Source organism: Xiphophorus hellerii, chromosome 2 (assembly GCF_003331165.1).
Source record: "Xiphophorus hellerii strain 12219 chromosome 2, Xiphophorus_hellerii-4.1, whole genome shotgun sequence".
NCBI lineage: Eukaryota > Metazoa > Chordata > Actinopteri > Cyprinodontiformes > Poeciliidae > Xiphophorus > Xiphophorus hellerii.
In genome coordinates, this window is record NC_045673.1 from 17,768,578 (window position 1) to 17,794,906 (window position 26,329).

Here is a 26,329-nt window from a genome sequence, read left to right on the forward strand (position 1 = left end):
AAACATTTTTTTTTCTGGCTGTCTTTATTTGAGCTAAACTTTTTCTGCCAAGAATATGATTTTGTTTAATGACAGACTAATAAGAAAGAGATTATTTGTATTATCTCTTTGAAACCAAAACATTACACACACTTAAGATTAATTTGTCTTTAGTCTATTTAGGGAAGCTCAGATGATGATATCATGTATTTTTAAGCATCTGATTAACCTGCACAGAAATACACACCTGTGGATGTATTTTAATGTAACACTTCAAACACACTGCTTCCCTGAGTGACATCATGAAAAAAATCTAAAGAAATCATCTAAGATATGAGGAAGAGAGTTATTGAGAAACAATTGCTACTGAACTTCATCCTCTGTAATTGCTAAAACTACAGGCAGACTACAATTTTGAAACAGCATAGAAAAGCTGCATTGTTGTTCACAACTTCTCCTTTTGTACACTGACTGGCCCAGTAGAAATTCTACCAGAGGAATCCAAGGGAACGGGAGAAAGCCTGGCATGGGCAGCGAAGCGAGATTTGAATCAAGCACAATTTCGCAGGAAGGCAATGGCCAGGCTAGTATTGTACCAACAAGGGCTTAAAGTCTGCCAGGTAAGGCAGAATACATTACTCTTAGAAACATAAACTGTCAGTTTGAAGTTTATTGCAGTTTAACATTAAGGCCTTAATCTTTGGAGACATTTTTTGTGGACTGATGAAACTAGAGGAAAGTGTTTGGCTATAATGATAATTTTTACATTTTTGAAAGAAAAAAGAGTGAGAGCTGTGGCTGCATCATGTCGTGTTGTGTGAGTGTTTTGCTGCAGGAAGGACTGGTGCACTTGTCAAAATAGATGACATCATAAGGAAGCAAATGGTGGAGTAATACTGAAGCAACATCTCAAGGCCTAGGCCATTGTTTGTCAGGACATTGTTCTGTTCACAGAGCAAACTCTGGTCGAAAAAGTGTTTGACCTCTTACAGATTTCTTCTGTTTTTTTTGTGTGTTTGTTTTGTTTTGTTTTTCTTTTTTGGGTCAAACTTAAAAATTTCAAATCGTCAAAAACAATTATTTTGGATAAAGACAACTTGAGTAAATACAAAGAGCATTGAGGACGAGCCCTTCTTTCAGTCAGCCTCCTCTTTTCACAGTGAGAGTTTTTTGTTGTTGTTGTTGCGATTTATTTTGTGTGGTTTTGAAAGCCGAGCTCGGCTTCCACCATTACGGGTAACCTCAGTTTCTTAATGACATTACAGTCTGCCTGCAAAACCTGTGCTATCTTCTTACAGTCTTTCCGGCCTTGATAATGGACATCAAGTTGCTTTTACTTTCAGAGCTCTAGGAGAAGGTCTGGAGGCGTCTGTGACTGCTGTTTGTCAGGATAAGGTTTGAAGAGTGACATTTGCATCTTCTGCCCTTTCCAGTGACAAGCTCAATAAGCTTTAACACTTCAAAAATATTGTGTTGTATATTTTCTTTTCACGGTTTTAATATACAAATATAAATATACACATATAACACAAAACAACAACATCTTACTGAAATGTTATATATGAGAAAGAAATTGAAATCAGCTTATTTCTCATTTCAAGATCTAAATTAGCATTCATGAAGAGGCCCAAACATTTACACTGCAAACTGAAATAGATTTTTTAGGTTGTGAAATTTTGCTAAAAAGCATTGTGTTTGATTTTATATATTTGTGTTTTTTGCTGATAGGGAACTACATCTTGCAGCTTGCTTGTTGTAGGCAACATAAGAATCAGGAAGGAGGAGGGATGAAACAGAGGGAAGGAGTCTATATTTGGAAGCAGTGCGTGGTAAGGAGCGGGTTCCCTTGCCGGCAGAAACTGGCTTGGAGGGGCTGGCAGATTCAGTCTGATGGGTGAGCCCCACTTTGACACACAGAAAGTGAGACAGGAGCAAAATGATCCCAGCAGCGAGTCAAAAACCTTTCTGAGGCGGAAAAAAAAGTAAGAAAGCACCATTAGACATATCCACTGCTCATGTGTCCAGTGCAATATTTGATTTGATTTATGAGTGAGACCTATAAGTGTTGATGGGAATTAATGAATGCATTTATTTACCATTTCATGACATCTATGAGTTTTTAAAATAACATTAGGTGCAAAGTTTTGAATTAAAGCAGATCTCCATGCACCACCACTGACATTTCAACTCATTGTGGGGCGACGGTGCGTTGCCAGTTCAAACCCCCGCTTTGTCCGTATCAGTCATTGAGTCCCTGGGCAAGACACTTCACCCTTCTCGCCTGCTGCTGCTGCTGGTCAGAGGGCCTAGTGATACCAACTGAGTGGCAGCCTTCCTTCTGCCACACTGCCTGTGGGCACTTGTAGCTGCTATGTAGCTTACTACCATGTGTGTGTGAATTCTTGAATGACTGAATATAGTGTAAGGTGCTTTGGAGTCCTCTGAACTGGATAAAGTGTTGTATAAGTGCAGGTCATTTACCATTTTAAATTAACTGTCCTGTAGAAAGTTGCAGAGAAACTTCAGAGTTTTAGTTTGAAGCCATGATTCCATCTGGTATCTATGCACTTTTTATTCTTTTATTGTGAATTGCAAGAGCTCAATAAAACTGTCTGGCTTCATATATTTGAAATCAGATTAAAATCAAGTGGGTTCCAAAAACTTAATGTTAGTCTGCTTTATTATTTCAACAAGTTTTAATGTGCGTTTGGATCGTCATCCTGCTGGAACACCAAGAAGTTCAGTTTTTAATCAGCCGACCCATCCTGTCAGCCTCAAATGGAGGACAATCAGTGAGTGTGTTCACAAACACACAAGAAACCACCTAAATATGAACTTTATGTGAACCAAAACATGCTGAACATCAGCATCTCCATCCACACTGAGAGGAGTCTATCATCATTATACAGAAAGAATACCAACCTAGAAGAAATCCTGTGCTCGGCATCCTCAAGCTTGACTAAAATTTACAACATGCAACACATGTTCCATGTTCTGGTGTCAAATTTTAGACTCATCCATAAAAAGAACGTCACTCTACAAGTCAGCCTTTGTCTGGAAAACGTTACTTTGCTCTTCGTGTTGTTTTCAAGAGAGCAAAACTTTTCTTCACCTACCACAGAAGTAATTTTTTTCTGACAGTGCAGGCGTGTACTTTTATATTAACTGCGGCAAAAACCTGCTGTCGATCCTGTGATGAGATTTTAGGGTTTTCAGAGATTTAATTTACTATTTGTTGACTGCTCAGATAGAACCTACTTAGAAAGCCAGACTGGGGGACAGTGGCTTTGAATATTAGTCACTTGTTCTGGACAGGAATGGCTGACTTCAAACTCTTATAAGACATCTTTAAATCTCTTAGCAAAGTCATTAGCTGCTACAATCTTCTTTCTGAAGGATTCCGACAGCTATTTTAAAGTACCATTGTATTCACTCTCACTTCAACACACCCTAAATATCTACACGTGAAGCTCCTTCAAAATGCAGCATAACGACTTTCTCATCTATGCCCTGTAGGAGAAATACTGATGTTTGATATTAGCTATTTTAATTGGGAATGAATGTGGAGATGTGCCCAACGTGCTTCACCAGAAACTACACATTTTATTTTATTTCCAGAAAATATTTTAAATAAACCCAATATGTTCAGGATTATGACAGTAAATATTAAACGTATGTTCAAATATGTTAGAAAACCACACAAGATGACTAGTGAATATCTACAGTAAAACCCTACTCCTTAAGATAACTTTAAACTTAGTTAAGATAGATTTAGAAATCCTTGAACTTGTATCATCAGGAAAAGCACAGATAAAACCCCTCCTTATATATTAAAACATCTAATTATTATCACTGTCGAGATGAAATCTTCTCCCAGAACTCCAACTCTCACTGCTCGGCTTGTGTAATTTTCAAAGCGCTTCTTCTAAACAGGAAACTTGAGCCACCTGTTAATGACTCATCTACAAACAGAAGATGGGTGAAGATGCTCGCCACACCCATAAGATTTGAATGACACGCATCTTTTCCAGTCCCTTGCGTGCATGTGTCCACAGTCCCACATTCTGAGATGACAGGCATGCTGGAGAAACCTCTGTAAGGCAAGAAGACACTGTCATTGTCGTGCGGTTTGTTTGCGGAGTTGAGCCGCACAGCTTGTATTAGAGAGTCAATAATGATCCAAGTGGAGCACTAAATGCTTGTGTTGTACAGAATCCAGCTCTTAAACGTGCTTAATTTGCATCGCTTTAGCAAATCTCTAATATTTACAGCAATATTTTTTTTATATATAATATCGATTTGCAGAGGATGAAGTGTGGCCGATTTTCCAGCAAGCCTGTCAACAAACCACAGGGCGCTCGTAATTCCGCCTCAAACACTCACAGAGCTGATACGAAGAGCCGCAGAAGCTTTAATTTGTTATCTCTTCCCTTGTTTCCGAGGAAGAGGCAGGGAGGGGAGATGAAGAGAAGAGGGACTGGAGTCACCAGAGGGAGGGAGGTGGGGGGGCAGAAAAGGCGGAACAAACCGGTGAGCTCGGATACAAGCTGTAGCTTCTCGCCCGCACTGCAGATTAACTCTTACCGCGCCGGGAAGACGCAGCTGGACTCGGTGAGTTATTTATTTATTTATTTTTATTATTATTATTATTATTTCTCTCGTCCTCGCTGCACCGCAAATTTTAGCAGTTCGCTTCACAGCAGCAAAATGCAGCCAGTACGTGCGGACAGTACGGACAGGTGGACAGAGACAGATTCAGGTGCAGAGCATCACAGAGAGTCTCCTCTCGTCTCGTGTTCACTCTGAGCTTCACACGCTAGATACACTTTCGCTTCCTGGCATGCACACCGAATCGATGTACGCTTGACGTTGAGCAGCTTGTCTCCGGTTTTCCGGGAGCTGTCCGCCGCTCAGGTGCTGAAGCGGCTCGTCATCCACAGGCGGCTGTAATTGACTGCAATGCAATGTCTCAGCAGAGGTGAAGCCCCTGGACTGATGGACCCCTTTCGGAGACAGCAGTTAGGATCCCAGCCCGATGCGCTGACTAGGACATGATGATCTTTTCGTGAAATTCTCCCGTTTTTGTGCACTTTTATGCTACCAATTAAAAGTGTGGAAACTGCTACAGCACTGATTTAGTGATCTTGAACTGCTCTTTAAGCAGTCTAATCAGAAGCGTTTCTTTAATGTTAGAGAATATTCCACCCTGGAAGTTCTTCCTTGTCCTTTCCTCATCCAATTAATAATGAATGAAGGAATGGGTGGATAAGAGCTCCCCTCCCTGAGCTGTTGTCCTGAAGTCTAACTCTGCCTCTTCACAGACAGCTGCACTGGTCAGAGCCAAGCGGGATGTTGTAGTAGTCAAAGATGTGGGATTCCCTGTGTAAACACCGGTAGCATGGCCCAACTGAGGGGCAAAAATCTGTCAGGCTGGAGCAGCGCCAGTGGCAGACAGACGACTTCTAAAATGTGACCCTGCTCCTTTAAATCTAAATTATGCAAACTTTGCCTCTCTTCTGATCATCCTTTAAAGTTGTCATATGTGAGGGTGAAATTGGAAGGTTGCTATCCCAAAAGGGACATCTTGTTCTCTATTTGAGGATCAGTAATTACCCCATGTCAGCATGAACACTGAATAGCGGTCCCTAATAATGCTTCTAAGGATTCTTTTGCTCATGATCCCTCTAGTCATGTTCTCTTTTAAAGCTGTCTGGAGCACACTAATTACTCTTTGGACTACTGAAGGCTTCAACTCAAAATTTCTCTTTGTATGATGTTAAGTATTACGTTCTAGTCTTGATATACAGGGATACGCTTTTGAAGGATTTATTAGGATTTAACAAGAGTGAGAGGAGGAGAGATGGAAATATGTTTTTTTTTTGTTAGTAAAAGTGGAACAGAGGGCATGAGAGGATAAGATTAGTTGATGGTAAATGAGTGATTCATTCACACTCCCCACAGAGGACCTTCCCATAACCTTCATGTTCAACAAGCCTGCTGCAGGCAGGTCATGCCCCTGCAAAATTATGGTGCTGGATAAGCATAAATTCAAAGTTTTATGAATGCACATGAAAGCTAGAGAACATTGGATAGCACTAGGAATCTGGGATCACTTAAACTTTTTTGTTCTTTCCCACAGGGCTCCTCAGTGTAGGGGTAGAAAAAAAATGTTGCCATCATATTTAAGAAAAAAAATTTAACACTATTTGTGTGAGTCAGTTTCAAGTTTCTTGAAACTCATTCTTGCTAAAATAGGACAACAATGTACAAATGCAGTGCCTTGAAAAAGTGCTTTTTTTCACATTTTGAGATTGTATTATTCCGAAAAGCAACTAAGGAGGTTATAACTCTGAAGGGAAGCTGAAGAGATGCACAGCTCAGGTGGGAGAATCTATCAGCAGGAGAAACATTAGTTATTACTCTTTAAATGTGCTCTTTATGAAAAGTAACAAAACTAAATTCATTAGTCCTGTTTGCAGTTTGCTCTGGTCAGAATAGGCTGAAAGTTAGCTTTTTAAAAATGAATGTCTTTTTTTATTTAAATGGAAAACTCACTCTATGTTATCCTAATTCATGCCATTGCCATTATGAGACACATGGATGCTAGCAACATTAAGCAGTGGGGATGCTTTTCTTCAGTACAGACAGGAAAGCTGCAAGCTCAGAGTTGATGTGAATATTGATGTAGCTAAATGCAGGTCAATCCTTGAAGAGAACCTTCTAGAGAGCAAAAAACTGAGGCAAGGCTCACCTACCAGCAGGGCAATGGCCTTTAACATAAATCCAAAGCAAAAATATAGAAGTTTAGCATAAAACACATTGTTGTATGTGACCAAAATCAATAAATAAACCTAAATTGAAATGAGGGTCTTATAAATGTATGTTCTCAAACAGCCTCAATTTAATTTTAGCAGGGCAACAATTTCAGTCTGAAAACAAACACTGAACCTATAGGCCTTTAAATAAAATATTGCTAAGTATTGTGTTCTTCTGCGTTACCACTATGCCCTTCTTTGTGTTAATAAAATCCCAATGAAATAGTTGGACTATTTGTGGTGAAATATAAGACCATTCAAGGACCAGACGTACTTTTACAAAGTACGAAAAGTACTTTTACAAATACGAAAGATAACATTTTCCCACAAGATTAGCCACGAATCAAAGAGAAGCATTAAAGATACAGTAACTGTATATGTAGTCTCTGTGTACTCTAAAGTTGTAATAGCTACTATTTTGCAGCTCCTAACTTCTGATTTGTTTTCCAGGATTGGACTGGGAAAGCTTCTTCTTTCCAAGGCTCACATAACCACTCTTCAGCCTACAATTACTCTCCCTGTGGAGCACAAGAGCTCCTCCTAAACTCAGGTCATTCCTCAAGCTGCCACATACAGAGCTTGTGGACTGCAGCCAGACTCTGTGGAGACAGGGACAAAACAAAGGGATGCACGAGGGACACATTGACTGAGAGATGTGCTTCTGACCCTTATGTTTCCTCTTTTGTAAAAGTTGAGCAAACATTACGAATCACCACTTTCTCACATATGTTGACCACGGCTTACAGCGGCCACACATTTTTGTGTGTATGTTTGCTTCGCAGCATCTTGGCAAGTACCTAACCACAAGAGGGAGCAGTCCGGTCTCGCCTCGTTCGCAGAGGGGAGCTGTAGAGCGCAGCCTTCTGTTTCCGCATGCAGAACATCCTCGATCAAAACTTAGACATGGCCACAGCGTTGCTCGCGGGCGAGAAGCTGAAGGAACTCATCCTGCCAGGGCTCCTCTCAGGATGAGAAGGGTGGGGCACTGGCTGGCCTCATGGTGCAGCTCAAACTGGAGCTGCCCTTTGATCGGGTCGTTACTATAGGGACGGTCATCATCCCCATCCTGCTGGTCACCCTCGTCTTCACAAGAAACTTTGCAGGTGGGTGGTTCAGCCATTGCAGGGTCGCTTGGCGCTAAAAGCGACAACAAAGATTAACATACTTGCAAAGCATTCATAGGTAGTTTTCAACAACAAACTTTCAATACGTTTTGATTGGATTTTATGTGACAGATCAAAGCTAGTGCATAGAAGATGGAGAAAACATATATATTTTTCAAAATAATAATTTAAAAAATCTGAAAGTGTGGCCGTTATATGTTATAGTCCCCTTCACAATGACACCCCACAATAAAATCCAGCGCAACCAGTTGCCTTAAGAAACCAACTCTTCATAATCCATCTCTATGTAACTTAATCGTAGTATAAATATAGCAGTTCTGTGAGGGTTTCTGGGTTTTGTGGGAGAACATATTGAACAAATATTGAACAAACATTATGACAATAAGGAAACTTTGCATTACAGACTTTTCTGGTATGTCACCACCAGCCTTTAACATTGCAACTAAATGTTTTGTCCATTTCTCTTTTGGGGAAGAGTTTAGGCTCAATCAGCCTGAATAAAAAGCCCCTTAGCTCTGGATATATAGGTAAAGTTGTTGCTTTAGGGCAAATATCTAGCACATTTGCAAGCTTCTTGAAGCCTGTAAGAAGTTTTCTTACAGTATCGCCTTCTATTGATCTCCTACTATCTTTCACCTCTCCTCTGAGTAGCTAATCTGGTTTATTTGTCCTTCTCCACCTTTGCCTCAGTGTTTAATCTCCTCATTTTTCATTGTTTATTTTTACCTCAATTATTCCAGCCAATTGGATGCTTTTACCAACACTCAAACATGACACAGCATGATTCTTCCCACACCATCTTCTACCAGAGGGATGTTGTTTTCAGGGGAATGTGCAGTATTAACTTTTCCACACCACATGGCATTTTGGGTATAAAGAAAAGCAGTCTGCTTTCATCAGACCACCTTTACCCTCATTTTCTTTTCCTCCACATTGCTTTTAGCAAACTACAGTTATGACTGCATGGTCTTCTTTCAACAGATGCTTTCTTCTCTGTTCAACTCCCCCATAGTAACCAAAGGCCTCTTGGTTGCCTCGCTGATTAATGACTTCCCTTCCCAGCCTGTCATTTTAGATGAACCGTCATTTCTTGGTAGGCTTGCAGTTGTGCCATGTCTTTCCATTTTTTGAAACCTCGGATCGGAAAGTACAGCATCAAATGTTCAAACGTGATATTGTTTTTTTAACCCATAACCATGTTCTGAACTACTCTACAGCTTTTTGACTGACCTATCTACTGTGTTCCTTGGATTTATGGATTCTGTTTGTTCATGAAGAAGGAACACAGGGCAGCTATAATTATACTTAAATTACATACAGGAATCTACTTACTAATAGAGTAAATACCATCAAATATTATTTACTAACAATATTTAGTAAATAAGACTGCTGGAGATAGGCACCAGAACCCCTTGCGACCACACTAGGGATAAGCGTGTAAGAAATTGGACGGATGGATTTAGCAAATAATTATCCTATTTACTAATTGGGTAATCAGCTCTGGATTTAATGTATAGATATCAAAGTAAAGGATCTGAATACATATTTTCTTACCAATTATGCACTATTTTGTATTGATTTAAGACATAAGATCCTCCTTAAATACATTAAACATTATTGTAACATGAGAGGTCTGGGAAGACGTAAAAAAAAGTTCCAGAGGGTTTAATACTTTTCAGGAGATTGCCATTTTGTTTTTGTGATAAAAGAAAAAAAAAGAAAAAACTACAGTTTATAGTTGCAGGAATTGCAAAAATATGGGAAAGAGAGTGAGGAAGGAGTTTTGCTGAAATGCAGATTGAACCCTATTGCTGATGGAAATGCTTGTTGCTGAGTCAGGTTTTCAGCTACAGTGTTTAACCAGCTGGGATTTTAACTGGAGCAGCGAAACAATGTGAGAAGTTCAAACAGTAAAACATTTCTTAAACAATTCAGCACAAAGACTGGTGGTATGCCTGGTACAATTCTATGATACAATTATATATTATAATAGAATAGAATAAATGATGGTGTATAAAATTACTTTTTATCAATTTTCAGAAAATGATTATATTTTCCTTGTTAAAAAAGCTATTGAAGTATCAATAATGTTTAATGTCACTAAGGAGTTCCAAAGTCAAACAGAAACTGAGTGAAACTTTAAGTTGCACCATACGGTAAATGCAGCAGAGAGATAAGGTTTGATAGGAATCACACTCTTAGTTCCTCTATTTGAAATTGACAGAATGTTCTTATGTCAGAAAGGAGAATGACTTTGGTGATAGATACAATAAGCAAATGAATGACACAAAATATTTCAACAAGATGAAGGAAGGATGAAATATTCAGTATTTCTAATTTAAAAAAAAATTACGCATAGCTGAAAAGGAAATATATATAACACGTTGTATTTTGATCTGACACTAATTTTAATGCACATTGATATTGCAGCTACTCTTTTTCAGTTCATTTAAATAAAATAATTTAGCAGTACTAAAACAAATATTTGACCCACGTTTTTTTCTGTGCTCTTTTCAGAGGAGTCTATATACTGTTACACACCGCACAACTTCACCCGAGACCAGGCACTTTATGCCAGAGGCTACTGCTGGACAGAGCTTCGTGATGCTATTCCTAATGTGCAGCCTCATCTTTGGCCCTCGCTATTTGAACATAAGTTCCTGCCCTACGCCCTGCTGGCCTTTGCGGGGATTATGTACATTCCTGCTTTGGGTTGGGAGTTCCTTGCCTCTACTCGACTCACCTCAGAGCTCAATTTCCTGCTTCAAGAGATTGATAACTGCTACCATCGAGCCGCTGAGGGCAGAGCCCCAAAGATCGAGAAGCAGATTCAGTCCAAAGGACCTGGCATAACTGAGCGGGAAAGGAGGGAGATTATAGAAAATGCAGAGAAGGAAAAGAGCCCTGAGCAAAATCTTTTTGAAAAATATTTGGAGAGACGAGGCCAAAGTAACTTTTTAGCTAAGATTTACCTGGCTCGCCATCTGGCTATCATGTGCCTCAGCTCTATCCCCATTTCCTACCTGAGTGCATACTATGCCCGCCAAAGGCAGAATGAGTTCACCTGTGCACTAGGCGAGCCTCCAGATACCAGTAGCTACCCAGAGTTGAAGCTTAGAGTCAACTGCAAGCTCCCCGCTGTGCAGCTGCAGCGCATCATGGCAGTGGTGGACTTAGCGCTGCTGTGTACCATGAACTTCATCATCCTACTTAATTTGCTGCATCTGTTTGTGGTGCGTAAGTCTAACTTTGTGTTCGACAAGCTGAATAAAGTCGGAATCAAAACAAAGCGACGGTGGCAGAAGTCTCCGTTCTGTGACATCAACATTCTGGCTATGTTCTGCAATGAGAACAGGGATCACATTAAGTCACTGAACAGACTGGATTTCATCACCAACGAGAGTGATCTGATGTACGATAATGTTGTCAGGCAGCTGTTGGCTGCACTTGCACAGTCCAACCACGATGCTACACCCACTGTGAGGGAGTCTGGGATACAGACCATTGATCCCAACATGGATCCTTCGGATCTCGGGGTGGGAGACATGGCCATGGAGCCACTCGTCATCAAACGGCCCCGGAAAAAGATTAAATGGATACCGAGCTCAAACCCTCTTCCTCAGTCGTTCAAAGTAAGTCAACATCTTTCACAAACACTGTTTTTCCTTACATTTGAGCATTCATTACATTTTCACCACAGAATCATTCCAGCAGAACTGTAATGCAACTATCTTGAAAACCACCGATGCAGAATTAAAAGTGTAATAACTACATTGCAAAGGAGTACAGATCAAAGTGTTACCAGCTGAGAATACTTTGAATACCCTCACATATAGAACTCCATCTGAGGGGCTAAAATGCTGCTGTTTTTGGTTCTTGAAATGTAAATGTTTAACCATCCCAAAAATAACAGAATACTACAATGTTTGTCATGAAGGAACCACTCACGCTGACCCGCTTGGAAAATAACACCAAGCCTGAAAAGCCCAAACCACTGAGACGCAAAACCGTGGCAGACAGCCTCATAGCACCACTGCTGGACAGTAAAGGCACACAATATCCTTCAGCTAAAGGTATACTGAAATATCTGTGTGCATGACATGGTAAGTGTAGACCTATAGCTCTCAGCATCCTCAGTAAAGGTAAGTAAAAAGTACATACATTTACTGAGGTAAAGTAAAGGTACATTAGTACCCTTAGGTTATTATTTTTCCTGCTGTAGTATAATATCCCACAGAAGGGTGAAAATATTTCAAGTTTTAGTTCTACTTCAAATTTTTAAGTTAGTTATTTTAGCAATTTTTAATCCATGACTTTCTATTTTCATTGAGCATAAATATTATGTTACACAGAGACCTTATTCTCTTTAACAAACGGAAAAAACAGAAGAACATGATATCCATGTAAGACTGTTGACTTTCATATGTCAGCTGCTAAATAAGTTGCTATGTGCTTAAAACCTAAAACCACTTAATATGTACTGATTAAAATGACTGAATTCTTTAAAATGTTGCAGGTGTTTACATGTTTAAACAGACTAAGTCCATGCTACTCCTATTCATTTGTTCATAAGTTTGTTTACATGTGTTTCCATCTATTAGATACAAACACATTTGAGCTCAGGTCTCTTTAAGACACCCGCGATAAAAAAACAGGAAAAAAAAAAAACTAAACGAGAAAATGCTTTTGAGAATAATGGTGCTGAAACAAAAATATTTTTCTAACACTCCACTGTACACCTAGCTTTCAAACAATCACATTAGGTTTCTTTTTAAGTCAGAGAGCTTGTTTTCTCATTTACAGACATCAGTGGGATGGAGAAAAAGCACGCACGAAACTTCTCCCTGGACGTCCATCCATACATGCTGACAAATCGCAAGCCCAAGGTGGAGGCCTCAGTCGTTGAACCGCTGCCACCAGAGCACAATCTGGACACAGTTTACCTTGAAGGCACTCACACTATTGTTCATGTGTCTTGTGCAATGACAGGTGGGCTTTACTATAGTTTCAAATTCATTCTTAATACAGAACCTTTTCTTATAACTCTTTGAATCTGCTACTCAATGTATGTCGCATGTCTTTTCAGAAACCAAGGTTAGCTCCCCAGTATCGACCACTTCTGCCTTTTCCACAGCAACTCTGCCCTCCACTACATACGTGAATGGCGTGAGCCCAAACCCTCCCTCTAGTGAGGATGCACTTAGTCCCAAGTCCTCCCCTGCACAAATATTGCTTCTGCCCCCAACGGAGAACCCTGAGCCACCACTGCTGACCAAAGCCCCCACACACCAGCTCCTGAGCATTCATCACACTCTTTTTGAAGAAGAAGAGGACGCAGAAAACAGAAGAGGCAGGCTGGAAGAAAGACCTGGGGAGCTAATTGCTGCTGGAGAATGTTGAAAAATGTATCCGATTTCTAAGCATATGATCACGATCGCTACAATCTCCTTTTCCAAAAATTGTCCTTCTCCTCATCGCAACTTCTGTGATTGGTGGATTGTGTCGACTGACAGGATGAAATTCAACAGCACAAACAAAGTGTGGTTGTAGGAAAAAGAGGGAAAAATGATGATAACATATGTGTTTTTGTCATAGGAAATGATGTCACCTTCATGCCTCAGGATGACTGTGTTCAGCTGATCACCCACCAATGAAACCAGCAGTGATATATTATTCAACAGGGTGCTAAAGAGCAGGGTAAAACAGCGATGCTAAAAAAAGGTACAAGGTGAAAGAAAAATTAATAAGCTTTTTAATATAAAAATGAGAGACACCTTACAAATCCATATTACCTAGAAAGACTGCATTACAGCTTAAAAAAACAGTATGTAGTTAAAACATATTAACACTTTGTCCCTTTATCCCTCTAGCCAAGTAGAAATGTAGCTCATGCAATACAGCTGTTGAGATCTGCACACTTAATATGCAAATGATCACAATATATATGTGGCAATAATATATGCGCTTTGAGCATTATACTTTACAAAATGTGTTGGTATATGTTGGGTGTTTCAAATCTAAAATAGTTCCATGGCTTATCATTTTCATTTCAACATTGCCATTGATACTTCACTGTATGTGCACATCCTTTATAACAGCAGGACGACTTATTATATGATTGTGAGACTGTAAATGGTAATGATAGAGGTGTAGTGCCTTGCAAAAGTATTCATACCCTTTAAACTTTTTTTGCTAATTTTATTTGCTTCATTCCAATTTTTGTGGTAGAATAGAATGCAGAATGCAACGAAATGCACATAAGTAGAAGGAAATGGATACCTGATTTCAATATTTTTCTAATCTAACATAAAACGTGTTTCATGAATTGGTATTCAGACTCTGAAGTCAATACTTTATAGAACCACCTTCCGCTACAGTCGCTTTATTAGCTATTACTTTGACCATCAATAGATTTTAAATTTTTGCCCATTATTCTTTGCAAAATAGCTCAAATTGAGTGAAATTGGACAGACCACCTGAAGACATTAATTCCCATGACTTGTCACCATTTCTTAAATGAAGTTACTGTCGGTCAGGACTTTGATCATCACCAATGTAACTTAGGAATATGATTTGATTTGAAGCAATATGCTAAAACTGTAGCTGTATGTTTCTTGTTGATTTCCTGCTGTAAGGTTAACTTCTGTCCCAGTCTCAAATCTTTTCAGCCTTTGACAGGTCTACTCGTATTAACTTTTATTGAGCAAAATTCATGTTCCCATCAACCAGATTTGTGCATGATTTATAGTTGACCTACTGACAGATTCTCCCACCCGAGCAGTAAATGTCTGCAGCTCTTTCAGCGCAACTATGTGCCTTTTCGCCTCTTGACTGATTAATGTCTGCCCAATTAATGCTTACTCGTCCTGTCAGATTTTCAAATGCACCATACTTATTTTTCATTCTCAGATTATGGATTAAAAAGTGCCTGGTTGTAAGTTTGTAAAGTATATTATTTAACCTAACCCTTCTTTTTACTCCCCGCCACATTCCTGTCCCCTCTTGTGTCTGGTGCATTTCTTGGTTTAAAAAGGCCACACATTTTGTTTTTTAGGATAAAAAAAAAAAAGAAAGATGTAGACTTTTTCATTTCATTTGAAAATTATACATGACTTTGTGTTGGTCAATCACATAAAATCCCAATAAACCCACTGAAGTTTGTGATTCTAACTAGATAAAATTGTAAAAAAAATATATGAATACTTTAGTGAGGCACTATGTGTTGTTAATAAACTGAGGGGAAGAGCTGGTGGCCTATGAAAAACAGGAATCAGCTCAGTTTGATAAATGAAGCTGAACTTGTTGAGGTGGTGTGATGTAATGTGAACAAAATGATCCGCAACATGTTCAACTGTTCCTTTTTGAACGGTTTATTGCACAAATGAGTAAGCTTGTATGCTGTGTGATGCTCTGACACAATCCAAAATTCTTTCTGTAAATTAAATCACAAGTAGTTAGAATATATATTTATAATACTTGTAGAAAAATAGCAAGCATACGCACCTATGAAGCCCTTTTTCCACAAAAAAAATAATAAAAATGTGTCACACGTGCTAGTCACAAACTTTCTTGCACATCTGATAACAGGAACTTCAATAAAGGAAGTGTAATACTTATTAACACATCAGCATGACATTGTTGCAGAAGATATCACTACTGGCGTAAAGGGCCTCCAGTATTCATCTATACATGCAAAACTCACTCATTCTCTTGGGGCATTGAAGAGACACACTGTGGCTTACAACTTTCCACTTCAGCTCAACATTATACTCCTAAGGCTGCCTCATGATAATACTCAAGCACACTAAATGCATCCACAAGCACTTTAAGACTAGAAGCACTAGTGAGTTGTTAATGACTCTGCTTAAAACTCATGTTCTGTGTTGATTTTCACATTAGCCTAAGCTGACAAAGAGAAACCTCTGACTGTGTGAAAAGCTACTGCACACGCAGAGTCCAGAATTTGACTGTACCTTGTGAAATGTCTTAGTGAAAACACAAATAAAGCATTTTCTTTCTAAAAAACTTGATGTGGTTGCATGTGCCTACATGTACCAGAATGCACCGCGGCTGTCAGTATTAACCAACCGAGTGTTGCTCTGTTACACTAGCAAACAGCAGTGGGACAGACGCGCTGGCTTTGTAAGTAACATTTTGTTCTGCAACATTTTTGGTGGGTTCGTGAAGTCCTATTTGACACAGCAACTGGTTATATTGTAAATTTATTTTGGTTTAAAATACATACAGTACCAATTTTTGGTTGAATTAGCTAGCTTATGTTAGCCCGAGTTAGCCTTATTCGCAGGAAGCTAGCAAAACCGTGAAGTTTTTTGTAAGGAAAGTGTTTACACTTGGTACAGCAAAATGTATTTATAAAAAAAAATATTCGAAAACGCATTTTTGATAGGTTATTTTCTTATAGATTTCTCTTCATTATCATAGCGATGACATCTTTGGGAGATCTCGCTATACGTTTGATTTATTCTTTTAGCGACAGTCGCCACTTTTCACAGCAACATTTTCTGCGTTGTAACTGTTAGCCACCTTTAGCCAAGCCGGTAGTTGTTGTGTTACGTACGCATAAGGCAACGTCAGCAGTCGGTGCGTGTCCAACTGTCAGTGAACGCCTCACTGTTCACAGTCTCACTCCTCTTATTCTCCATGTCGCACGCAGTTTTCGTTTTCTCCAAACATGGACAAAGACAACAAATCAGAGGTGAGGAAAAAAAAAAAAAAAAACAAGCTTGTGTGAAGATAGATTGAGTGACACTGTTAAGTTTCACGCTGATGTACCTTTAGTTAAAATTTTGTTGCAAAATGTTCAAGTCTCTATTGATCCGCTAGACTTAGACGGGGGTTATCTCTTAATCTCGAGCAGAGCTGAACAAGCCATCAGACGTTGATGATGCCTTGCTGTTTGGTTGTCTCACAGGATGGGTCAGTTGGTCCGACAGAGAATGCTTCAGGAGACAAGCCACCTTGTATAGCACCAGGAATGGGTATGCTTTTGGTTTTTATATCATTGTCAAATTGAAACAAAAAAAAAAAAAAATGTGTTCACAATTGACCCGTGCACTGTTTGACAACTGGCAAATGATCTCGATTGTGTGCTGAGTTAACACTTTGTTAGGCAACATTTTAATTCAAAAAGTTTTGAAGTCGCCTGTATCAGTTTCTCAGTTTACTACAACAAATACTTTTGGTCTGTTACATAATGTTTTTAAAAAAAAATTAAACAAAAACAATGTAATCTTGAGCAATATTGTTGGGTTTCAGATTAGTACGTGTCATGTTCCAACCGTTCTAACAGAGAGAAAGATCAACGTTGTTTTCGTGTTTCGAAGGTAGTTGGTCACATGGGAGTTAAATTAAAAAAAATAAATAAATTACTGAAAATAGAGGCGAAAAGTGGATCAACAATCTACAGCTAGAAGCGGAAGGTGCGGTAACTAACAATGTCAGCGTTTGCAGCGCACACTTAACAGGTAACGATCGCATCGTTTAAATCGTATTTCCAGATGGACAACCATTCACATGTTAAGATATATTATTTTTATGCTCCAGCTTCGTAGCTTGTTGCTAGCGATAGCATTGTTACCGTAGTAGACTAATTACAAAATAGCACAACTCACTACTCACCCGGCAGAAACAAGTCGACAGTCATTTAATGTTTCTTTTGATCCTAAATGCCTTACCCAACCTGAAGCTAAATAACTGTATTATCCAGGCTTTTGAAAACTTTCTTCTGGCTCGTCGTATAATATGAACGGTGCAGCACCAAATAGTTATGTGGATGGCCTCGACGCTGGATAAATCCTGAAAATTATAAGAGAAGTCTTTTTTACCGAGATGGATCGGATCGGATGCCTCGGATCGGATGCCTCGTCTGTTTCAGCCTATTTAGGCTGAAACAGACGAGTACTCGTTGTGATCCATTTTGAAAGCAGAGAAGTCCACTTCCGGACCTCCATTTGAATTTCGCGCGTCATCCGAGTCACGTGTCTGCAACTCAGCAATAGGTACATCTAAAATTATGTGACTATCATAAAAAGTTTCATATTTTTGGCACTCATTTCAAAAACTGAAACCTGTGTGTTATATAGATTCATTACATATAGCGTGAAATATTCCATGCCTCTATTTATAATTTTGATGATTATAGATAATGAAAATTCAAAACTTTGTGTCTGGGAAAAGTAGAGTATTGCATTCAATGAATCAAAGAGATATATTTTAAACAAAATTGCCAGGCTTTGGAAAAGTATGTTCATTCAGTACTTTATTAGGTCTCCAATTGCACAAATTATTGCATCAGTGTGGTGTGGCATGGAGTTGATCAGCCTGTGATTTTATTGAGGTGCAGGGCAGCTAGCTTATCAATTAAGGACAGCAGCTAGGATACAGAATTATGCTAAAGAAACTGGTTGTTCAATGATCTTTTGTGGTTTATTGTACTTGTGGAAGATGCCAATCACTGGAGATCTCTCCAGTCAGCAGTCTTCCCCTTGATTGTGTCCTACTGATCGAGCATGAGAGACTTTTTAGAGGGTTCGGAAACCTTTGCAGGTGTTTTGAGGGTGTGACATTATTTGTTTTCAATATTTATTTTGTTCACAATACTCAAAAGACTTGAAATGCTTCACTCTGTGGGTAATAAATCCACGAGTTTCACTTTCTGTAATAAGTGTTCAATTTTGTCCACAATTTCCAATTTTTGTGGAGCTGCATCTCTGTGTGTAGTGATTAAGGAAAGGTTTTCTGCATACATGTTCCTTAAAACATTTATGCAGCCATCGTCATGAAATCTTACTCTCTGGTGACTATGTATAATTATTTCCAAACAGAACTTCATCTTACCTAGGGAATGTCTAAAGTAAAGGTGTTGGTAGGAGTGGTTTTGATAGATTTTAACATAACAGTTTTACTATTTTAATACTGGCTTCATTAACCACCTCTGCTGTCCAGCGGATGGTGAAACGTTGGAGATGCTGTGGCAGTTCCGAGCCCAGCTCCGCCAGGACTCCCCTGAGCTCCCAGAGACGGTGACCCGTCTCACTGCTCCTGACGGGAGCATCCTGTACTTGGTGGGCACTGCCCATTTCAGCGAGGACAGCAAAAATGATGTGACGACGGTAAGCTGAACAGGCAAAGACGAGGAATGTAGAATTGGCAGAATGTAGAGTTGCTCTCATCTTCTTAAAAATGTGGTACTCCGTGAAATGGCAGTAAAATAATGTGCGTAATTAACAGAGGCTAAGTGATAATGACTTTCCCTCTTGGTGTCAGTGATAATTGGGTTGGTGAGCTCATTTAGTTAAGTATCATCTGGTCTTCATTCCTTGTCCCTGAAACTTTCTTCATTCATTTTACTTATTGGGTGTTTTCCACTTGTCTTTCTTACATTTTGATGTTATTGTGCACCCAATGTCTTATCTATCCCATTCAACTCCGTTTCTGCCCCTCGTCCAGACAATCCGCGCTGTGCAGCCAGACGTGGTGGTGGTGGAGCTTTGCCAGTACAGGGTGTCAATGTTACGTATGGATGAGAACACGCTGCTGAGGGAAGCCAAAGACATCAACCTGGAGAAGGTTCAGCAAGCCATCAAGCAGGTTAGGCTTTCAGACAGACCTGATAAAATCTGATTTGGAAAAGTGGTGGTGATATAAATATAAACCTGTACAGCAAGTTTGAAGTAGAATCAGAACACAAGAAAAATGGTGGTGTTGTGATATTTCACAGTAAAAAGGATTGCTGCATTGAGCTATTATTAATGGAGAATTAAATATCACAAATGACGTAAGCAAATGTAGATTTATGCGGTAAATAAAAAGCAGTGAAGAATTGTGTAGTGAATGGAAAACAATACATGTTTCTAAGACATTTTTACGAATAAACATCTAAAATGTCTGATATGCATAATGTTTGCAATCTGCCCTGATCCAATACATTGCACAACCACCTTTCACCAGTTATACCTGCAAATCTTCTGAGGTATATTTTTGCCAGCTTTGTGCATCTATAACCATTTTTCATTGTAAAATAGGTAATGTTCCATCAGATTAGATGGAGTGGGCTTATAATAATCACTTTTCAAGTCTTGGCCTCCATAATGAGTTGGATTTAGGATTGTACTTTGGAACACTCTAACACACAAATATGCTGTTTAGGTGTAAGGTGTTTGTTTAAAATGGTTTTTGTCACAAGTATTTTGCAGCCTCTATCTGGAGCTACATTCACACAAATCAGATTTTTTATTTAAATTTTTCATGGCAATCTGAATGGTCTAATTCTGATCTTTTCATCTTCCAAAAAAATAATCCCATTTGTGCAACTTCCATATGTGGAACTAAATCGGGATACATTTAGTTTTGTAGTTTTCAAAACGTCTGCAGCCAGAACGGTCACGTCGCATTTTATCTGGTTTTTACGTTATTGATATGAGGCATGTCTCATAATTCTGCACCAGAAGAAGCCAGATGAGGTAAACTGGACGTAAACACTGGGGGGGAAATTATTATTATAAAAGAAGTCTGTCAGTGAAGCGCATTACATCTCACCGCTCCTGGTTCAGATTACACATCCAAACATAAGTTGCAGTCAAATGCTTCACACGCTATTAGATGTGTGTTTTTTTGTGTGTTTTTTTACTAGCTTCCATTGTGGCAATACTGTGGGCTCCCATCACTCAATAACTCTAAAATCCATAGATGGCAGCATCTGATGTTACTTTAGATATTAAATGGCACGCTGCTGTGGGACAACACAGAAGTCTCATTGGGGTCACATTGAATTAGTAGAATGAACGACCACGCAAAAGAAAAAAACACAATTGAACTGAGCATCAAGACCTGCTGTGTGAATATAACTTGTATGTAGTGTTTTAAATTGATGATTTATGATGTTATGCTCCTGTGACAAAATAATAGTATCTGTCTGATTATCCTTCCAATTAAATATTACATTATTTAAAACAAATTAAAAACTTTTAACGTGAGCAATATAATGTAAAAATAAATACTAAGACAAAAAGGAAGTTAATAGAGACATTTTAAGACTGGAGTTATATCTTCATGCTTCTTTGTGCTGGTTAAAAGATGAGCTGCAATGTTTTGAATTATTTGCACACGCTGCAGAGATGATTGATCTAGCCCAACATATAAACAACTGCAGACAAGAAGTAATAAAAGCATGGACAACCTTCTCAGGATCCCTTTAAAAGGGAGATATGGCTTCACTTCAGCAATGAGTCATTGTTTGGGGGTGGAAAAAAGGCTTGAGTTAATGACTGTACTTATCTGTTTGCCCAATTTGAGATTGCTGTCTGGAATAACACCTGGATTCCCAAAAGTATTTAGGCAACCGAGAACCTCAGCTGCGCAAGAGAGTTGGCATATGATTTGTCAAACCACAACTTCTGGCTGCACTTCAGTTCAACAACCAGTTTTTGTGTTTATGATAGGTATTGCAGTTGATATGTTTATTATTTGTCTCTCTCTCAGAATGGGCTTATGTCCGGCCTGATGCAGATTCTCCTGCTCAAAGTTTCTGCTCACATCACTGAGCAACTGGGAATGGCACCTGGAGGAGAATTTCGAGAGGCTTATATTGAGGTAAGTCACTCAGAAACTTGTGTTGCGCAAATGAGTGTCGTGCCAAATCTATGCCACACACAATTTTGTCATTTCTGACTTGGTGGTGTGTCATCTAGAACTGCAGTTCCTCCTCCATGTCTCACAAAGAGCAGTTACCTTAAACAGGATTTATCATAGGCCTGTTAGAAATATAGGACTAGTTGTTTTAATTATGTACTCTCGATGTATTTTGGTAATCTGAAAGTATTTCTTTCCTCACAGGCGGGACGAGTTCCATTCTGTAAATTTCACCTTGGGGACAGGCCAATCCCAGTGACCTTAAAGAGGACCATAGCTGCTCTCAGTTTATGGCAGAAGGCCCGTCTGGCCTGGGGTCTTTGCTTTTTGTCAGATCCAATCAGGTGCAAACTCCCCTAATGAACCGTTCTTTTTTTTTTTTTTTTTAATCTACAATGAAATTGGATGCTTGGTTGAAAACCCATTAAATTGCAGCTTAAGAAGTGAACAAAAAATCCTCCATCTTTACCTCGATGTTGATGTCTCACTAGTCATGCTGATGGCATGGTGGCTTGATTTTTATTGAATGGATCTAGTGGGCAAAAGCAAAACATTGAGGGAACATTAAATTATGACACCTGCTGAATTTGGTGCAAATCACAGGATCGTTATTAATTAGAAAGATTGCAGTGAACATTTAAGAATCTTTGATATCTGTTTGTATTTAGATCAGAACTTCCAGTAAATCTGCTAGTGTTTTTAAAAAGCCCATGTATGGTGTATTTGATTGAAAGTGCATTATTCAAAGCGCCAATGTAAACTGATCTTGTTTCTATTGTTAAGCTTCTGATAGTTAGGTTAGCCTCTCCTGGGAACCTAAAATTAAGTAATATTTAAAAGCATGTCTTTAATAATTCGGCTGAGACATGCTTTGGTCTCCCAATTAAAATGTTTTGAGACAAAACAAGTTTGTGCAAAACATAAAAAAATAAAAGTTTGTCTCAAAGAATCAAACTGTAAATCCTTTTAATGAACATTTACAGGGTTTTTTTTGTTTTTTTGGTTCAAGTCATTTTCACAAAGTTTATCCACTGTAGAATACCCCCTGAAACATTACATTTGCACTTAAAACACTTGGTTTTTTTTACTTCATTATCTCTAGCTAAGCGTTATATATTGTGTGCGATGTTTCAGTAAAGAGGACGTAGAGAAGTGTAAACAGAAGGACCTGCTGGAGCAAACCATGTCTGAGATGATCGGCGAGTTTCCTGCTCTCCACCAAACCATTGTGGCTGAAAGGGATATCTACCTCACACACAAACTCCGCCAGGCAACACACTGTGTGGAGTCGCCATCCAATGGCCAGAGTGTGTATTGCATTTTTTCCTTAATTTTCCATTACAGAGATATCTGTCAGTGAACTAATCGTATCATGTAATTGTATAAACTGAATATATGTTTATACAGTATAAACATATATTGAAAAGAGGAGTGAGTTTAGACTCACTCCTCTTTTCATAAGAGCTCCTGCTCAGTCAGATTGGACAACACCACTTTTGCGGATTTTCAAAGTTCTCAAATCGGTTAATATCTTTGTTATACATATGAATAATTTGAGATTTTAAAGGGGCAGGATTATGTAAAATAGACAGGAGCTTTATAAAGAGTCACAAATTTTAAGTCATTAAATTGCTGAGTCAAATTTCCTTTAAGTCACGTTTGTTATTTGCAGCATTTTGAGAACGACTAAAGGTAATATAATTACTTGATTGTGCTATAAAATGGCACTATGTTTCTTTAAGCTGTATAAATAACAAAATGTGACACTTCTTTTCCAATAGAAGTGCCTGCTGTGGTTGTTGGAGTTGTAGGAATGGGTCATGTCCCTGGCATTGAACGCAACTGGGATATGGAGCTCAACGTTCAAGAAATCATGACGTAGGTTTTCTACCCGGTAATTGAATACAAAAAAAGTTGTCGCAGGACGAAACAAATATTTTTGTTTCTGCTTTTTCTCTCTCCTTCAGTGTTGCACCACCCTCACAACTCAGCTGGATGCTACGCACTGTTGTGAAGGGCGTCTTGATGGGAATGCTGGGTTATGCCTGTTATCGAGTCGGAGGAGGTTTAGGTCGTACCCTGCTGACATTACCAGCTGTCCAGTCTTTGATTGAGACTCTTCGGCTCCAGCAGCCTGACCCCGCTGGACCTCTCTAAGCCGTCTTTCACACAAGATTTGATTTTTTAAAAAGATGCATTTATCACCGACGGCCTTAAAAGCAGGAGGTGAGGCTGGACGAATGGGTGCACCAGCTCACACCTGGGAACTGATGAGGACCTCTCTGGGGTCAAGAACCTTTCACCTCCTATTGATGTCCCTATAGGCACAGTGGGACTGTACTGCCAAAGAAACCACAACTGTACTCTAATCCTGCATTTCTTGCAATTATATTTTGCATAAATCTGCTCCTATTAGAGTAACATTTCCCTGTTGTTCCTGAAATTTATTTACACACGGCTTTATTTTGCTAATCATCCTAGGAATCAAATTGAATAATTTTCCTGGACATAATAGGACACTTTTTTTTTTTTTTTGAAAGAAGCCATTTTCTGAGTACCGGGCAGATTCTTGGTAATTGGTCCAGCACTTTAAAAGAGGACGTAACTTATAGTGGTATTTAAATATAAACAGATTAGATTAATTTCACTGTGTGTCTGAACTAGAAAGTCGATCATGATTTTTGACAAAATAATTTCAACTATATTTGCATGGTGCTCATTCCTCACATTCAGGATTAGCAGAAGAAACTCTGGTGATTGCTCTTTGCTATGAACTTTACAGCCAAGTGCCTCATGTTTCAGCTGGAAGGGCTACTATGAAATCCAATTTTTGTTATCTTCATCTAATGAATGATTAGTGCAATTATCAACAGTTTGAACATCTTACTATTTTGTAATGAGAGGACATGAAGTTTATGATGACGTTGAAATTTTACCAAAACTGCAACATTTTCATGGAACAGTGATGCTCAGGAGGCCTCACGGTGCCTCACAAAACAGTGGGGTGAGAACATTTTATGTTTTATTTTACCCTTTAATATGATGGACCCAACCATCATGTGTTAAGTGTACCATATTTTTAATCAACTGACAGTCAGTGCATTGGCTGTCCTAAAATATGCATTCATATTTATTGTGAAATTGTGGAACTAGATAGAAATGAAAGTTGATTTGTTTCCCTCAGAGTAAAGTGTGACCATAATGGTTTGTGCATTTATAAATCTGTTTTATTTGGACTGCTGAACAAAATCTGTAATCTGGAAATTTAGCCTTACTTTATCACTGCTGCCTTTGACCCTCTGATTGCCTCTTCTGCTAAAGTCTATCACCAACACATGTGTATCCATATTATGTTCTGTTACTGCATGTATAACAAAAAAGACAACCCTGGATCAAAAAGGAGGGTGTCAAAGTATGGTACAGTAAGTTCTGTCAACATAAATGCATGATTTTAAATCTATTGTAGGTATCCAGGTAATTTAAGTGACTTAAGTATTTTTGCTTTTAATTGTAAATCAAAATAAGGGATGTGAAATGAGTTACTGAACATAATTTATTATAACATATAAATGGGTCCAATGAATTGATGAAGAGTGTAATGTACATTTATTTTTTTTTAAATATAATTAAAACCAGTGCCAGCTATTTACCGTCTGAGCTTATTCAGATAACCAGTCTTCCGATTGATTAAAACGTTTTGAAGAAATGCGTTAAAAAACTGAAGTTGTTGCAGGCCAGATATGTTGCTTTCAGATTTGTATCTGAGTACATTCAACAAAAATATATAATTTGCTGTATGCCTGAGAACTCGAGAAGAGAGTATGAATGGCTGTATTGGTCGTATTAACCGATTAGCCTGCACCCTTGACTTGTTTTGTCACTGTAAACGTACCAAACACTGACTCTTCTATAATAGTAAAAGTAAACTATTTTTGCTTTAGTGCCTGTCTTGTTCTGTGATTGGTATGTGTCTTTAGATTATAGGAGAATGTCAATCTTTAACATGATACTGAACTAAACTTCTCTTACAATTTGGTCATTTTAGACCTGTGGCTCAAACTTTTCCCATCGTCTGTTTGTCATGTGTTTTCATCCACTAGTTCTCCTTAGAGCTGCGTTCTCTCTTCTTGGTCCTCAGACCCCCCAGCCCTGCATGTTTTAGATATGTCTTGTCTGTGTTTCATCCATCCATTGGTGATTTCTAACACCCTTGTCCCCTAGTGGGGTCGAGAGGGCTGCAGGTGCCCATCTCCAGCTAACGTTCCGGGCGAGAGGCGGGGTTCACCCTGGACAGGTCGCAAGTCTGTCGCAGGTCTGTGTTTCAGCGCATCTAATTTAAATGATTGCATGACCTCTGCATGCTGCAGTGCTACTGAAGCCTGTTATTTACGTGTGGCATCAAGAAGACACCTAAAAGATGAAGGGCACGGGTGTTGAGGACCAGGGTTGGGAACGAATATATCCTATGGACTAGTTTTTCTACAGTGGCTGTGGATGATTTAAAATAGTTTATACATGTACAAAAGGGGATTTCTGTGTTTCTCAAGTTTTTTTTTTTTCGTTTTTGCAATCTATTCTCATGTATCTATCTGGAACAATTAAAATGTGCTTCAGTGCACTGAATTAACCGAAAGTAAAAAGTTTTTCATTATTTATTTATGTATTTATTTATTTCCCCATGTCCCCTATGAGGCTCCGTACTAAGCAGTAATCGGTCGTTTAAAAATGCCACTCTCACGAATGAAAATCGATCATTTACAG

General features: G+C 38.8%; 2 protein-coding genes across 4 annotated transcripts; both read left to right on the forward strand.

Annotated features, from left to right (window-relative positions):
• The first annotated feature begins 3,837 nt into the window (after positions 1–3,837).
• On the forward strand, positions 3,838–15,470 carry panx2 (pannexin 2). Its single transcript, XM_032585979.1, is given in 7 exon segments — positions 3,838–4,590; positions 7,245–7,748; positions 7,750–7,897; positions 10,436–11,550; positions 11,856–11,991; positions 12,722–12,907; positions 13,005–15,470. Coding segments are annotated over 6 exon segments (1,980 nt in total). The 5' UTR covers positions 3,838–4,590; positions 7,245–7,667; the 3' UTR covers positions 13,319–15,470.
• trabd (TraB domain containing) lies at positions 15,022–25,508 on the forward strand. Of its 3 annotated transcripts, XM_032586008.1 has the most exons (11): positions 16,044–16,060; positions 16,481–16,482; positions 16,593–16,634; positions 16,851–16,917; positions 18,884–19,050; positions 19,388–19,528; positions 21,419–21,529; positions 21,773–21,912; positions 22,703–22,875; positions 23,350–23,446; positions 23,536–23,725. In XM_032586008.1, exons 3-11 carry the CDS (start codon positions 16,611–16,613, stop codon positions 23,723–23,725), a joined length of 1,110 nt encoding a protein of 369 aa, XP_032441899.1. In that variant the 5' UTR covers positions 16,044–16,060; positions 16,481–16,482; positions 16,593–16,610. The 3 variants fall into 3 exon arrangements, with proteins under 3 accessions (XP_032441884.1, XP_032441899.1, XP_032441892.1); XM_032585993.1 differs by lacking the exon at positions 16,481–16,482 and having other exon boundaries at positions 15,022–16,060; positions 23,536–25,508; XM_032586001.1 differs by lacking the exons at positions 16,044–16,060; positions 16,481–16,482 and adding an exon at positions 16,073–16,091.
• Positions 25,509–26,329: the final 821 nt, after the last annotated feature.